Here is a 17,792-nt window from a genome sequence, read left to right as displayed (position 1 = left end):
ATATAGGCCTATGATGTAACATGTTGGAGTGGTTCAGTAAGAAAACGTTTTTCCTAACAGGATCGCAATACTTCTGCAAAACGTTCAATGCACCTTTGATTATAGTTTTCGTCCATTTCGAGTCCTTGTTGGAAACCAAAGCATTCAATTCTTCTTCAGAAAGTAGGATAAACCAAAAAAATTCTCGACTATCGTTTCGATCGGCTGCAGACGACATCTTTGTTTACATTCCGGTCCGCGCACGCGTCAATGTCGTTTTTGACGTCAGCAGGCATCATTTTTCGGAACTGATGCCTGGCAGGCAACAGTTCCAACAAATGATGCCTGATGACGTCGTTTACGTGGATCAGCACAAAAAGAATGCATCCCACGTGACTATCAACTGGCGAATTAGAATACAGACTGCGGATGACGTGTGTTACAATTTTTACTGTTTCAAACAATAATGAAGAGATACTGAAAACTTTCTGAAGCCTCTTGTCTCAAAATCTACACATCTGAAAACTAATGTTCAATTTGTTAAGGATAATTGTTTAAATCATTAAAAATTTGCTTACATTTCTGCCATGAAAATTAACTCTGACTTCTTTCAGTTGGAGGGTGATGAACTCTCAACACACCCTTGTTTTATTCTTTTATCACATGAACTGGCCCGAATTCCCACCTGTGTGACGTAGAACAGGACGGATAAGAAATCCGAATTACCCCTGTTGTACGTCATCAACCGGAACTTTTTTCTTTCATGGTACCGTTCATACATGCACTGATGCAGCAGGCGTCGCGACATGAACAGATTTGTTGTGATCGATGCCGTGCTAGCTCGCACGTTATTTTTACAAAAAGGTGACCCGATAAATCCAGACATGGAAACATAGAAAGCATATTTGTCCAACGAAATTTCAAGTCGCTTTAACAATAGCTTTTCCCGAGAATCGAATGGAGATACCGACGATCGTTATTTTAATGGCTCAGTAACGTCTCGGCTCCAGTCGAGTCGTGTGGACGTCGTACCTGGCGCGGCGATCCCGGTTGGCGATAAAACCGAAACCTACACCTCAAACTGAATAAAAGAGTATAGTATAATCTTCGGGAAAGCGACATAGGAGGCACAAGCCTAAAGTCATTCGACTAACAACGATCAATTTCCTTAATCACACAAAAACTCCGTAAAGTCTCGCCCGGATTAAACTTGCAGCGCGGCATAATGCTGTAGCGAAGACAAGCTGTCGAGCTGTGTGCAGCGCTGCGCTGTGGAATCCCATGTACTTCGAAAGTTGACTCAGACAACACTCAAACAGAGTTTCCGTCAACAAAATTAGGATGTATCCATGGACGAGATATGTGTCAATGCAAACATCAAAGTTCGTAAGACGAAAACATTGATGACCGAGATCGGGATTGACGAGTTTGACACCGCGCCGGCAGAGACCGGTGACGGCAACGTTGTGGGCACAGACATGCAATGAGTGTGTCATCGAACGGAATCTTTCGCTGCGAGTCAGCAGCGCTCGCAAAGGTCGTAAACTTGTGTGATATTTTGAAAGCCACGGCATCTCTGAGAATGGGAATTACTGTTTCGATCATGTCGTCTCCTTTACTTCATAAATATAATTGTAAATATTCTAAGTAACTCTGAATACTATGGTTATCCGTCGCTAGCACGGTGAAAGCTATGTCCGCCGATGGCCAACTTGCCTTGGCATCGGTACAGCGCGAGACAATGATTGACACGTTCATGTGACCGAATCCGTACGTCTGGTTGGTGGAGATACCCTGTAATGTAGCAAATTTCAGCTTGATGGGATTTATGAATGAAAGTATCTCCTGGGTGACGGGCCGCTTTACTCTTTAAATGAAAGTAATCTGCGTAAGTAAACACAAATCGCGACGAAATTCATGCAATTTGTTACGATAATTTGATCCATCTATGTCAAAAGAAAAATAAGAAGACTGTTCATGTGATAAATATATAATCCCATGGTATTTTTCTCTGTTTGACGTCATCGTATACAGTGTTTTTTTCGCGGAGCCGCACAACTTCTCGCCTTCGGCTCGAAGTTGTATGCTCCGCGAAAAACACTCGTATACGATGACGTCAAACAGAGAAAAATACCATGGGATTATATATAATAAGTAAACATAAACACCTTCACTATGATGATTTCTTGTGACAAGCCATACTGATTTGTGTGTGAACAATTTTATTTGGAAATTTCCTTTTCAAGACATTCGTGAATTTCACCATACCTTATTCTCACTTGGTGCACCGAATGTTGTATCATCTGCTTCTGAGGTGTCTGGCCATGAGTCAGCGGGCGGTGAGTGAGAATTGGTGAACCTGAAAAATTTGAGAAATTTCAGTCAATAACGTCATGCAGTCACATTTCAATGGAGTAACTCCATCATGACGCTGATCAGCATTATTACTTTCACTGGCAAAATTTTGTTAAACATAATTGATGGGAAAGTTTTAAAAATTACACAGTGTATTCTTGGTATGACAAAAAATTTTTTATTAAATGTGACAGAAGTGACAATTACAAGTTTCATGTAAATTAAAATAGCATCACAAATCAGTCTATTCACACAATGAAACATGCAGCCATTCACAACATGTACAGGTAAGTTCCACTTTGCTCAACAGATAAGCTAGCAAAAAAAAACAAAGATGTTTCAGAAAACATGACAAATATCAAAACAGAAATCCTCAATCATCATGAGGCCATTCTATTGAGAGAATGTAGGTGATTGTTTGTGTATTACAATTACTACTAAAACCATCAAGTGAAGTGAAACTGTTGACACTACAGTGCTGATGAAAATAGCATAGGATTAAGAGCCATTTGAACGGTGTCACTATATTAGTTCAAGGTCAAATTCACTTGAATACTTACTCTTCTTCTTGTGACAAGACATCATCTGAAATAAAAAATGTAAGTAACATCAAAGTCTGAAGTGTCACAGGATTGAAAATTCGGAATTTGATGGCAAGTATAGTAATAAATAGTGAATACAGGTATCTTCATATGTGTGTCCATCTTTGATTTTCATAGCAGAGCGTATATGAGGTATAAAGTTATGGTTATTGACCTACAACCATATAAGGTCATAACTAAGACTTTGGTTGATGGTGTTTTTGTATGATTTTTTTACAGGCTGTCAGAACCTTCTGAATGTAACTTTACCCAGTAGCCAGCCTGCAGTAGCACAATTTTCACCTAACACATTTAATCACCTTTCTCGGCTGGATACAGACTCTACGTAATTAAAATCATTATATTTACTTGAAAATTACAATGGTATTTACTTCATAATATGGAGGAGCTTTCAAGAAAGGACAGTTTTAAGATTGTTGACATTTGATGATAGCAATCAGCATTTACCTGCATAGTCAGCAGCGGGGCTTCCAAGAGCATAGCCCACATTGGCTGTCTCTGCACCAGGTGCTGCTGGTGTACCAGGTGCTCTGAACATACCACCTTGTCTACTGGCTGGCCTAGCACGATGTGCTGCACTGTGCTCATTTATCAGATGTGAACACCTGTACAGTGGCAGACAGAGAACACTTATGACTCTGTATAGACTGTAGAGGTGATTTTGAGAAGTCCTTGTGAAGTGGTCACAGTTGTTGACATGAACTGACTTACAAACAAGAGGACTGTAGTTTTCCATGAAAAATGTGCAGATAGCGCTGATTTCATTTTTCCTCATTAATATGCAAAAATAACTGTTTGCCACATTTTCCGCAAGAACGATGAAATTAAACCTGCCAGTGTAATAACTGATAAAGGTCACTTTAATTTATATAATTTATGGCTAAGACTACAAGCTACAACAACAGCTAGCCCTACATGCAACAACAAAATTTGTCCAAATTTCAGGCAGCAGTGTCAGATGTTGTACGCGTGCAGCTATATTTAGTAACAAACCTGACATTATGATCAGTGCTATCGGTGGGAAAGCTAACAGTTTATGTCATGAACAGACTTAGGACAGGTACTCACTTCTTTGCTCATCAGTGTTCCCGCTAAGGCTTATTTACGCGCTAATTGCACAGTGTCTCCGACTGCTCTCGCAGTGAAATTTCATGTTTTGCGCAACTTAAGTCTCAGTCATTTCAATCGGTAGTTTTGGAATCGATAACTCGGGGCGAAATGTGCGATCTCAGCGTAGATTTTACTTCCGCGTTTCGAGTTTAGCGCCAGTTGGTGGCGCAGTTGTCAACAACGTTCATTGTACGTTGTGACGTACCTCAATAAATTAGCATATACATGAATGGACCCAGCTGTGAGGCAATGAGGCGTATCTCAAATTAGGCACCCTCTCGAAACCTTAGAGGGAACACTGGTGAGAATCATACATGTTTACATTACCAAGGACTGATTCTTGATGGCATCCATTTTTAACTTTCATATCATATCAGTGAGAAATATGGTATGGTTTTGAAAAATGATATTCCCAGTGAAATGAGAACCAATTTCAAATTTCCTGCACAAGTATCTACTGCAAAAGTCATGATCTGCTTACACTTTGCTTGTCTGCCACAAAGTAAATTAGATTGTTAGGTTTCTGTTACATTGGTATTTATAAACTCCTGCTGGCAAAGCTGGCAATCAGTAAGATTTTCCTGATATGAAGGTACAAAAAGTGATCACTGGAGCATTTTGTCACTTGCTGTACATATCTTAGCATGGTAACACATATGAATTACACTTACCCATGATGAGCACTCATTACGGCATGGTCAGCAGCTGTCCACCCTTTGCTGTCTTTAATTTCTGTATCAGCTTTGCTTTCCAGTAACAACTTGACAATACCTATCTGATCAGCTTGACAGGCATACATCAAAGGTGTTCTGAAATTACACATAAAAAGATATTCAGATTGAAACAAACCTGGAATTTTTGATACAGACAGTGGGTGTATATTTTAGTTGTACACTGTCACCAACTCAAATATATTTCTTGTTTCTCTGATCATGCAGCAACTGACTTGATCTGATACAGGATGGCATAAGCAACTCACCTTTGATGTTTGTCGGTAGCATTCACATCGGCACCTTTCTGGAGAAGCAACTCAACGACGTCATCACTAGCAACAAGAGTGGCTAAGTGAAGTGGTGTACAACCATCCTGATGACAAAAATTACAAAAGAAACACATCAATTTTCATGATGCTTATTACGGTAAATACATATGCATAGGCAAAGTAAACTTTGATGAGGCAAATTTTGTTCAGGACATAAGCACAGTGACAGACATCATCACCGTGATAAACACCATAAGTTTTCTTGTGGGTAGGCATAGGACCTTCTGATGACAACTTTACAATTAAATTCCCTCTCCACGAATTCACCAATAATTTCCATTATCTATAAAACTCCTCTTTTCAATGATCAACTTAAAATGGAATATTCACTTTTTTAATGAGATTTCTATTTCCAATAGTACTATAAAACACAGGTGTGATACAAAACTGACGCAGGCAACGTGATAAGACTCTAATATTTTGTGCAGTAGATGCTCTGGCTGTAACTAAATAATAATAATTATAATATTTAATTCTTAAAAAACGCACTCCACAAACGTCTCAGTGCGCTGAACACAAGTATTTAAAAGATACAAAAACAGCTAAAAACTCAAAAACTACAATTATGAGTAAAACTTGGTAAAAAGATGGGTCTTCAAACAACGTTTAAAAGAAGTAACATTTCTGGCACAACGAATTTCTGAGGGCAGTGCATTCCACAGCAAAGGAGCACATACCGAAAATGCTCTTTGACCGTATGACTTATTAAAATATCCGCGAGGAGGAGTTAGAAATGATCACAGTATCTACATGTAGTTGTGTCATATGTGACTATGATAAGTTTCTATCACTATTCTTCCAGAAAATTCATGACTTACTGACCGGCAGACATCTACATGAGAATACACGGACCGAAACATACATGAATGGGCTCATTACCGTATTAGTTGCATTGACCATAGCATCAAAATCTAAGAGTAAGGCCACAGCATCACCGGAGCCTGTATGTGCCGCAAGATGAAGAGCTGTCATGCCATCGACGTCAACAAGATTGGCATCGGCGTTGTGTTCCAGGAGATGTTTGATACAGTTCACATGGTCACCTTGCACTGCCTGTGAGAAAAAGAAAGTTAGATACAATGTATAGAGCTGGTCTGTTACACAGCAGCTGTAGTGGAATGAGTGTGCAACATCCTAATTCAGTATTTCCACTTTCCACCATTTCTGATAAAATACTTGTCATGACTGTAAAACATTCATTATTTCATAACATACACTTGTACATTTCAAGGGAACATCAATTGTAAATATATGTAGCAGTGACCATGACATTTACTTTGTATACCAAATGTCAAATGTATTTAGCAAAGAAGCTTGGGATACACTGTAAGAATACCTGTTATTGTTGCAGATGTATGAATATACAAATACCCGGTATGTAATCCACATTTTCACACTGCCAAAGCCACAGGTGACACATTGCAAGGTGAATGGTAATGAAAGTATTATACCAACATTCCAACTTGCTTGTACCTAAATATATTTGAAATGCATGTACGATCTAATATTCCTCTGTAACGTACTGGTAATGTGTAAATTATACATGCCTAAGTTAGAAATTGGCATAGACGTTGATATTATGGCATTGATATGTGGGCTTTTTTTCAAAGAATCTTTTGTTTTCCCGGGATTATCTGGCAGATTCATGTGTGCAGGTGTAAAACTGATGAAATTACAGCAATTTAAAAATTACCATCAACTTGTTAGAAGGTTTGCACAATACAATTCTAAAATACATTTAGGACAATAACATCTTGAATAAACGAGTGACAGATGAAAATTACTATACCTATATTTGGACGCTATCATTGACTAAACTCAGTTGCTCAACTCATATTTACCATCAGAAGTACCTTATTGATATGGGAGGTTGACTTACAACTCAGTCTCTATCTTTCCTGTCAGCACTACATTTTATAAATTTGCTTGGAAATAATTTGACTTTTTCTCAATGCTTTGTTTTGCCATTCAAAAGTGACATCCTGACGTACATATGACGTGTACATATATATGTTGCATATAAAGACATCTGTATGCTCTGTGAAAAACAAATATACATTACCCTTCCAGTGCAGTTGCATTGTGTATTTGCATTGATTCAAAGTTGTCTATATTTACGCTACGCAAATTGCCCTGCCTGTTACTCTGACTTCCTTCAATATGAATATGTCTTATTATCTCTATCAAAATGAATTTTTCAGTCTACTGGATATGAACAATACAAATTGGCAAAAGTTGCTTAACAGACAATGTGCATTGCTGTAGCAATGCTATTCTCATATTGAAATATCTTTATAAAGCCCCATTACCAAACATCTTCGCCACTTTAATCCCCTTCCCAGGGCTGGTAAATTTTGGCCAAGCAGATAAAATGTTATGGTTATCTGCTCTATAGAAAGATATAAGAATTAATTATTATAAGTTTGCTTAGATCAGAGGCAAGGTACACTGGGTAGATATTATACAAAAGTCATCATTATCCAGGCAGGTACTACTGTACTTTGCTAGAGGCAGGCAAATTTTGAACATTCTCTGCCTGGATGTCTGGTTGCTACTTTCCAGGAATTCCATCAGAATTATTTTGATATTTGCAACAGGTTTACTAGGATATTCTGCATATATTCTCTAGATATCAGTGCCTCAATGAATCATGGTTTAGTCTGAACTCATCTGGTTTACATCAGTTTGACAACAGTTCTAGCCATTTGCCTTTCAAAATGTTTGTCACATCATATCGAGTACAAAATTTACTTTGTCAGTGAATGCTGTCAAGGTTCTGTAGAAGTACTGTGATTTTCACCAAAATTTACAAGATGTGTCTGTATCAGGACAGACCATCAGATGAACTGTTTAACCACACATGCGTACACTCAATCCTTGGTTTTACATTGCATTTTCATGCAAATTCTCTTTGCTGACAAATTGCATTGTATTGTAGTTTTCTGCATTTTTAAGGTCACATATGTATATCCCACTATACCAGGATTATGAACCACATGTTGTAATGACATATGGTTCCTCAATAAATTTTGACAGATATTACCGTAGGTATAATCTGTCAAATTTAATTTTTTTGGAAAATTCTAACTCCAGATACATGCACAGAATATTCATGTAAACCATTCACTGTATATATGTCATTGGTTTGGTAGATGCGATGAGAAATGGAATTCATATATTGCAAAACACTATTCATCTAGTAATTATGGATTTTTGGAACAGTCACTCTGACAAAGTGGCATAATCATTATATAATATGAACCATACACTCCAGAGGTAAAATTAGCGTGACAAAACAAAGAGTGACGCTATACACTAAATTATGGTATATCATCAAGATTGTACAACTAGAGAAACTGATATTGACAGAGAGATTATGAATACTGAGGTAAAATGTCAAATGCTTATATTACTGGGGCTTTGTTAGTCTAAGTATGCTTTGCCAACAACAGAAGCTAAAACATGAAAGCATACCAGTATGTAGAACATAAGATTGTATTGGAAAGATAGTGATTTCAAGATCTTTTCAGAATGAAAAACGGTATAGTTGAATTGTATGATAGAAAAAATCTTCAGCTGTATAAATCTCTGCATGCTGTCTATCAGGCATCTCAATGGATTGGTATGGGACATAACATGACATGCTCACTCACCTTCATAAGAGGAGAATGGTGTCCATTATCGCAGATGTTTAGCTTTGCTTTATTCAGCACCAAGAATTGTACAACATCAAACTGGCCATGAGCACATGCTAAGTGCAATGGAGTCCTGAATTGAAATTGAAAATGTAACAATATGTTAGTATGTAACAACAGAATGAGTTGATAGGATGGCAAACACATGTAGTGTTACAGTATATCTACTTCAAAGGGAAAAAAACATTAGGTGATATGTTTGTTTCGGACATTCCATGAACAACTTCTCATTTCACAAGGAGAAAACTACCAGTACCAAACCATCTTAGCCATAAAAAACCTACAGAGTATTTTAAAGAGTATTTTATATTTTTTCACTTCATAAGATTTATTATTAATTTAAAAAAATTGTCAAGCTCATGGCTCGGCAATTAAAAAAATTGCCAAGCTCTTGTAATTAAAAAGTCCATAGCCACGAGAGCTCAGCAATTTTGTGAAAATGTAGTGGTGCATGTTAAAAAGTGTCACATGGGTTTATGATATAATGTCTTCAATCTAGAAATTGATTTGATATCAAACAATTACATTTCAAGCACGTACATGTACCCTGACTTGCAATGATTGGGTACATGTAATTATCACTGTCATTTTTCCACTTTTGAATCAAATCATTGCGTTGCCAGGATATAATGGATTGGACTGAGTCTCAGCAGTGATAGAGTTACAGTGAAAAGGTAGTAATTATGATTATGATATCAAAGTTAAAAGCTGACACCAAGAGCAATCCATTTCCTAATTGGATTTACTATTATTTTACTGATTGGTCATTTACCAGTATCCAAATTCCCTCAAAAATGCAAATTGTAATTTACCAATTTAAAGTATACAGCCATCATTTGTCTGTGGTCGTTATATCGTAAATCAAACAATTCTGCTGTACAATTTTTTTTCATTGTGTCTAAGTAAATTGATTTGTACCTGGACAAAGAAACAAAACAGCCAAAATGCACACACTTAACAATTATGCTGAGTGTCCAGGTGACCCAGATTTGTATCTATTTCAATTTAATCTCCCACAGCAAGTTATTTTGCCTCCGTTTACCATTAAAATAACCTCTGCATGATCTATGTCAAACACTGATTGGCAGTCCATTGCATGCATTCTTTTTTATTCTTTTATTCATGCCTGGTTACCTTGAAAGCACACAGCAGTTAATCTGTGGGTACACACTGACTGTGCCACAGGGACCTAACTGTTGTGTATTGTGTGTAAAATCTACTTTGTGGGTTGGAACAAGAAGCTGGCACAACGCCAAAGTATGGGTCAATGGGGCAGAAAGGCAACCCTATTTGAACATTCCTGATTAAGAAATAAATGTAATTGTTCTTTGTATAAAGATCAGTGAAGAATCAGAAATTATTGAAGCAAATGCAGTTATGTTTTGTCTGAAAGTTGTGGATTTTTTGTGTATACAGGGGTTGCATTCATTTAGACCATGATTTTATACAGTGTTGCTGATGGTACTGACATAAATATGTGGTGATTTACACAAGGGAAATGTCAAGTTACAACACGTTCAATGAATGGAATACTAGTGTTTTTTGATAGTACTGTAACTTACTGACTGACACTCATAATATAGCTGAAAAGTTTTCAAGTGGTGAAAATTTCAATCTTGCTTAAAAGGATACAGAAAGAGTATTTAATACCAAAATTGCAAATTTATCAAAGCTTGAAATTATAATATAGAGAGCCTGGAAATAGAACTTAATATCATGGACATAGCTTGTTACTTATGATGAGTAGAGTAGTGATGCAGAATCATAAATTTGAACATGTATCATATAATAAGTAAATAAATAAATAAACAAATAACATAATAAACAAATTAATAAATAAGTAAATAAATAAATTAATTTCCCCACACCACTGTACAGGAAATCTTTGAAATTAATTTTAACAACTCATTAATTCATACCTGAATATTTTTACTTTTGAATAGAAATGAAAGTCTAAGCTCTGAGATTCAATAAGCTAAACAGTCTCTTGTGTTATCAGCTGATTACTACATAGCCTTCCCCCTCATTTGAATTTGAATGGTCTTGAACTTGTCAGTTGGTGTGCTTTTGGTTGTTAGGGCTAATGTGCATCTTTGATGGTAGTACTTGACAGTTGGCTTTTGTTCAACACAATGAAGGGACTGTGAACTAACATTCTAGAATACTGGTGATGATACGTAAAGTCACTTACAAAACTACATATGAAATAATGTTTTAACAACTTCATACATAAAGTGAGTTAAAATGGCCATCCTTTCCAACACTATGGTTCATGTATGGCACAAGTGTGACTTGCGATAATGAGTAGTTATTTGCTGCCTGATGGCTAGAGAAACACAGGTGCAATATTGTGTGAACAACAGTCCCTCCACCATTCTCCATGAGAAGGTGTGACAAATGGGATGAGTGGATGGGCACAGTACAATAGTAGCTGCAATAATTGTAGCCTTGGTTGGCCATGCGGCTTGAGCTTGTGTCGTGTGGGTCATGCGGTTCGTGATATTGGGGCATAGCGTGAGCTACAATTATTCAAGTGAAATAGCTATTTCAAATTTTAGCCCTGTGCAGTGTAGCTTCAGTCTATGTACAGTGAAGTATATCTACTGGCTTTATGATAGAAATACAATTCCATGTCTAAAGCAAGCATCATGCTCCATGCTGTGAGCAATATGGCTCAAGTTAGCAAACTAGGACTGGGCCTAAATGGCTCTGATCATTTATTAAGCATACAATCTACAATTAAAGCACAGTTACTCTACCCGATCATAGAGGTGAAAAGAATAAAAAAGACTACCTCCTTCCTTTGAAAGGTTCAGAAAACCTGTCTCTATCTTGCTGAAGTTACGTAGCCTGAAACCTTACCCGGTGATTTTCTGTGGTGGGGAAACATCCCTTTCACACCACACAAAATCACTGGGGAAAGTTGGTAAGGCTATGGAACTGCAGGGTAGTCCCAGTGGGGAATGTGGTATGGATGACATATGTACGTATCTCTCATCTCAATGGTCTATTAGAATGTGACACAAATAAAGTGTGCAAAAACAATATAAAAGTGCCAAGAGAGAAAAGGGATATGCATTGTATCTGTGAAAGATGAACTTGGTCCACCATATACTTACCTATTCGCTTTATCGAGTTGGTTTACATCTCCTTTTTTGGCGAGTTGTTTAACTTTACTCAGGTCGCCGTTCCAAGCGGCCTTGTGCAGCTTTGGCAGATCTTTCTCTTTCACTTCGTAGCCCGATGTTCGGCTATCAGCTGATTCTTTGCGGTCTGGTGAAGGTGTTTTCCTTCGTAAACTTGACCGTAGAAACTTCTTCATGGCAGCTGGCAATGAGCCGAAGCACGGTCGATTGATTAACTTAAAAATTCGGAACCGGGGGCAGCCATTTATAAACAACGACGACAGCCTCGTCTTGATTTCAAGTGCACGAGACATAGAGTTGACAGGTCAAAGGTTATCACATCACCTCAAATCACCCCAGCATTGTGGATGAGCATCCAGCATTCGCTCACAGCGTCGCCTCACGATAGAAATACGTAGATGTCATTTCCTTTGCGCGATTGACTTCACCCGCTTTGCCAGATTTGTGTTTATGGACTTCATGGTGATATTGATTATACTCATAACGACTTTTTCTGACCAGATATGAACTGTAAATGCTCACGTGTTTCATTGTATGTTAAAGTTATGTGTAAATTTGAACCTTTGACACATGTTTGCAACTTCATTGAAAGTATTATGATCAACATAATGAACAATATTCACCACAGATTAAACTCTATAGGTCATTAAGTATTCAAATACGCAATTAGCTGAAATAGAAATAATTAATTTCTTTGACTGCTGTCATTGTATCACCATTGCCTTTGGTCAAGTCCTTCAAACTATATATTCCAAACTTTGAAAGCTCATTATATACATATGCAAACTATTAATTAGCTGACATGAAAACTTAAGTGCGAAATGACTTTCATTATTGGTATAACCTGGTATAATCATCAATATACATAGCATGTTATGCCAACTTTGATCCAATACATCCAAGTATATATCCCTAATTAGAAAGTTCATTTGGTCTAGTCAATACAGATAAAATATCTCTGATTATGAAAGTTCATTAAATATGCAAATAAGGAATTGGCTAAAGTTCAAATTCTTAATGACTTTCAATAATGTTCTGTCATAGTATTTTTAATGTACATAGCCAGTTTCGTCAACTTTGGTCTCGTCAATTCAGATAAATACCCCTAAGGCCAGAGAAAAAAAAAATCTTGTTCATCGGATTTTTTGGACCAAGTCCCAGGAGCGGCGAGCGAAATTTTTTTTTTTTATTTTTTTTTAGGCCGAAGGTAAACGCGGTTCTCTGGCATTTCTGCACAGATGCAGACAAAGCAAGATAACTAGTTCCCTTTTTACCAGAAATATCTCAGACAAGAAACACTGATACTGGTAACTGAATTCAATACTATATTTCCCAACAATAAACGATGTTAGTGTTTGCACAACATATTCTGAGTATTCTTGACCGCAGACATCCGGGAACTTGCGGTTTTTCACGTCATTTTTGTGTCACACTACCGTGAGAACAAAATATTGAAGTGTGGATTTTTCAACCTTTACACCAGTATTCAAAGTTTCAACATTATGTCAATGATAAACACTAAGTTCTGTCCCTTGTCACATAATTTCTGCATTGTTCACTGTCCTGTATAGTCAAATCCCAATTCACCTCACTCGCGTGCGTGAGGTGAAAGTGACGTCACTCCGCGGTCAAGAATTTCAACATTCTCTCAGAATAAAACTGAAATGTACAGCAAATCACTGAAATCCAACAATTCAGTATTGTCCTTTAATATTGTCCTGGTGGGACCTAGCATCTGAGTTTTTTCATTTTACTTTGGCCCCATGTTTTGGCCTCTTTACCACTGTCTCTACACATTTTACACAATGGTCTAACAACACTTTACTGTGATCGGAGTGAAGTTATATACCGGTAGTCATCATTCAGATCGTACTTTAACATCGACGCAACCATGTGTTTTGTCATTGCCGTAAATTTTTATACTTTCGATGCAATTTTCATTCAATCAGATGCACCGTCCATCTGCTGTCACGATCTTGTTGAACAAATTGCCGAACGTAATATCAGGACAAACACTGAGTAGCGTCTTTTGAACTAACTGTTGGCCATCACGTCCGAATGTTGGCGATCAAATTAATACTCATGATGTGACATGTACTAACCTTTACAAAACGAGGAAATACGGAAGTAAGAATTTGCCGCGATCAAAAAAAAAAAAAAAAAAAAAAAAAAAAAAAAAAAAAATTCCAAATATGCCAAAGTAGAAGCGGAGGTTCCGATGAACAATTTATTTTTTCTTCCTGACCTAATTAGGAAAGTTCATAAAATATGCAAATTAGGCATTGGCTGAAGTAAAAATGCTTGATGACATTTAATAATGTTCTATCATAGTAATAATGTACATAGCAAGTTTCATCAATTGTGGTCTTGTAAATTCAAATATATATCCTTACTTTCAAAAGGTCATTAAATATGCAAATTGGGATTTGGATGAAGTAAAAATTCTTAATGACTTTCAGTAATGTTAAATCATAGTATCCTCAATATGCATACCAAGTTTCGTCAATTTTGATCAAGTAAATTCAGATATATACGCCTAATTAGGAAATTTCATTAAATATGCAAATTACTAATATCTTTCATATCACCCCTTTAATAACTTTCACAGCTGATATATCTTGATGTGATCACCATTTGTAGCAAATCTCATCAAATTGCGTGCAATCGTTCTCAATGTATATCCGTTTTTTCTAAAATCATTAATTATGCAAATGAGCAAAAAGTAAGCAAGCCACACCCACCAAAAACTAATCAGTTCTTACCATTTGCAAACTGAATCTATGTACCAGATTTGATTCTGATCTGATGAGCCGTTTTTGAGATATTGAGCCCACAGACAGACAGACCCACAGACAGACAGACAGACAGACAGACAGACAGACAGACAGACATCGCTGCGACATATGCTCACGTGTGTCAACACGTGAGCAAAAAATGGAACCATTACCACTGACTGTTAGGCCGCGTTCAAAAAAAATGGTGGGGGGGGGGGCTGGAGGAATCGCGATTGAAATCTTATTTTTTTTCAGATCCCCCCTCAATACCCTCAAAAATTTTCAAGTCCCCCCTCAATACCCTCAAAAATTTTCAAGTCCCCCCCAAATTACCATATAGCCGCATATTTATAAGGAATACACGCAGAGTAAAAAAAAAACCAACATGTAATGTGTCGTTCTGCACGCAAATGTTCAACACTACCTCTTATCAGCAGGTCATAGAGCCATATTACTAGGGCAAGTTCTTAAATTGATTCATTTTTAAATGCATCAGTGAACTTTTTGGATTTCTCAGTCTAAGCCGACTTGAGTTTATCCAACTCTGGCCAGTTCAATGGCACCAGCTGAAAAGCACACAAAATGACAATCATGAGAGAGTATGAAAATTGGCTCTTCCTAGCTACGTTTAACCAAATTGTGAAAAAATGAGCACAGTGACCTACCGAAATTTTTTTTTCAAAAGTACAAGACATATACAACTTAGATGCCACTTATAAAATGTTTTACAAAATTGACAATACTGAAAGGTAAAATATTCCATGAAATTAATGTTTTAATCTCAGAAATTATGGGTGTAATAATGGCAAATTTGATAACAAATAAAAGATTCCATTTAGTCACACATTTTTCCATTTAAATTAGAGTCTTTACTGTTCAAAGTTTTACTTTTGTGTTATTGGTACAATGAGATGTGAAAATTTCATTCACTGCATGAACTTGAAATGAATGGTTTATATATTGATTTTAAGTGATTTTAGAAAAAATGACTTTTCATCGTACATTTGTATAAGATCAAGTATGGTGATCCCAATTTTTTTCTCTAATATTTGATTGTTCTCATAAGCCAGAATTCAAAAATCCATGGTAACTGTTAGTCCCCTAGTCTTCTACGTGTTGCTCTCTGGCTGGATCTTGTGTACAAGTAGATGTATGTTTCACTGTCAATTGAGTGTCCTATGAACGAAACTCTTCTTAAACTACATCAGAGTCAGAGCTACATGTATCACTCTCACTGCCAGTATGTAGTAGCAGGGCAGTAGTTGTATTAACTTTTTATTTTGACAATATTTTTGTTCAATTTATACAATTGTGTTCTTGTTCTACTCCGTACAGAATGTTGAGCTATCCAGTATTCAGCTTGCCAACACAGCCTACATGTACTGTGCATTTGCATCATTCAATTATCACCAATATTTAGACAAACGGGCTTTGATGACAAAGTGAATATTGTGTTTTTCAGCAGCATGCTGTAGAGAGACACCAAGAAACTGTGTTTGATACATTGCATAGAAATATTGAAAAATTATCAACAGTTGTAGCTCCTGCCCCATTACAAGGCCAAGTTGTTCTACAGAAATTTAATGGCATTCATACATTTTTAGACTTTTTCGAGATTAAAGACATAAAATATGACAAAACGGTTCTAGATTTTGTTTAATTATTACTAACATTAGAACCATTGGACGACATCAAAATGTTGGGAGTCAAAATATTTTCAGGTCCCCCTATAGGCAGAGCAAAACTTTCAAGTCCCCCCCCCTCGACTACCCAAAAAATTTTCGAATCCCCCTGAATTCCTCCAGCCCCCCACCACTTTTTTTAACGCGGCCTTATGAAGCCTTTTACCAGAAGTCACGATATTTAAATGAATATCGCGATTGCGATTCAAGTTTCTTGGTTTTTTTTTTATCTTTTGTTTTTGTTTTACTTTTGCAAATTTTATCCATAGACCCTTAAAGTTTGTCGAAAAAACTTTTAATACAAGGACAGTGAAACTTTAACTAATAATTCCACCTTCAGGTGGTACAAATTTTTAAATTTGCAACTTTTGGCGAGCGTTTGTGACCGTGGTTTTGCTGCATACACTGCGCAGTGCGTCTGTCTTCTTGCGAATGGGATTCGAAGAACAGCATCTTTTTAAATCCAGGATGATATGTTTAGATTCTAACTTTGCAACTGTTAATTTGAGAATGGAGGTAATACCTCTGCCTCGATGATTTGACTATCCAAAATGTGGCATTCATCTTTCTCTGATCTTTTTTGCAAAGTTCGATCAGGTGTGACTTTTGACAAGTTTATAAATATCTGTGAACATGACATTTCGCATCTGTAATTCTGTGACCAAAGCTTGCGACAAGATATTATATTAAATGGATGAGCTCTTTGGTCCACAGTCTGTACAGTAAAATAGTGATAGCGGATTAGAAAACCAGAAACTTCCAGACTCGATTTATTTTCATCGTTTATGTCCTTTTATGAATGTAGAGATACATATGTTTTAGTTTCTATTACATTGACAAGAAATATATAAAGAGTTTCTATATGATGTCATAACTGTTCCCCTTTATTTGTATTTCAACGTGACTTTATATCAACAACAACACTATAACAGTAAACGGCAAAACTAGAAGTTCTTTCGTCAAATGCTCTTTTTTTCCTACAAAGCGGACATTATGATACATGTAAGCCTATACACGACCAAAGAACCCGACAGTACTACTTCAAGTTGTTTTGAAAAGTTAATGCTTGTTCATGGAATGAACTTTGACAGCAGATATGTCCCCACCATAAACGTGGCAGTTTTATGTCTCCATGACTGTAAAAAAGTAAAGTAAACGAAAAATATGGAAAGGGATAATGTGAAAAGAGAAAATGTGAAAGCCCGTCTTTTTTTTTTTGAAAAAGAGAAATTTATTTCAACATAGTCACAAATAAAATAGATCTACATAACTGTGAATGCATTAAAATTTCAATGCGTCTTGTCTGAAAAAAAACCCCAAATGATTAGCTGTTCAATTACAAAGATCATCATAAAAAGCCCGTCTTTTGCAACCAGAGATCTGCTGATCAAACGCCCTCACAGTCGG

At 36.7% G+C, this 17,792-nt stretch overlaps 1 protein-coding gene across 5 annotated transcripts in view; it reads right to left on the bottom strand.

The window, feature by feature from the left end:
• The window catches only part of LOC139134767 (ankyrin repeat domain-containing protein 26-like), a 51,464-nt gene extending 39,258 nt beyond the window's left edge, over nt 1-12,206 (bottom strand). For all 5 annotated transcript variants that reach the window (XM_070701802.1, XM_070701804.1, XM_070701803.1 and 2 more), the window contains exons 1-8: nt 11,903-12,206; nt 8,742-8,856; nt 5,968-6,141; nt 5,026-5,132; nt 4,718-4,855; nt 3,384-3,541; nt 2,895-2,919; nt 2,248-2,338 (exon numbers count right to left, since the gene is read on the bottom strand). In XM_070701802.1, the coding sequence (XP_070557903.1) occupies nt 2,248-2,338; nt 2,895-2,919; nt 3,384-3,541; nt 4,718-4,855; nt 5,026-5,132; nt 5,968-6,141; nt 8,742-8,856; nt 11,903-12,105 (1,011 nt within the window). In that variant the 5' untranslated portion in view covers nt 12,106-12,206. The remainder of the gene's footprint in view (nt 1-2,247; nt 2,339-2,894; nt 2,920-3,383; nt 3,542-4,717; nt 4,856-5,025; nt 5,133-5,967; nt 6,142-8,741; nt 8,857-11,902) is intronic.
• Nucleotides 12,207-17,792: the final 5,586 nt, after the last annotated feature.

The sequence above is a fragment of the Ptychodera flava genome, chromosome 6 (genome assembly GCF_041260155.1).
Source record: "Ptychodera flava strain L36383 chromosome 6, AS_Pfla_20210202, whole genome shotgun sequence".
Lineage (NCBI taxonomy): Eukaryota > Metazoa > Hemichordata > Enteropneusta > Ptychoderidae > Ptychodera > Ptychodera flava.
The sequence above is the reverse complement of the archived record's forward strand: the minus strand, read 5'-3'. Positions and strand labels throughout refer to the sequence as shown.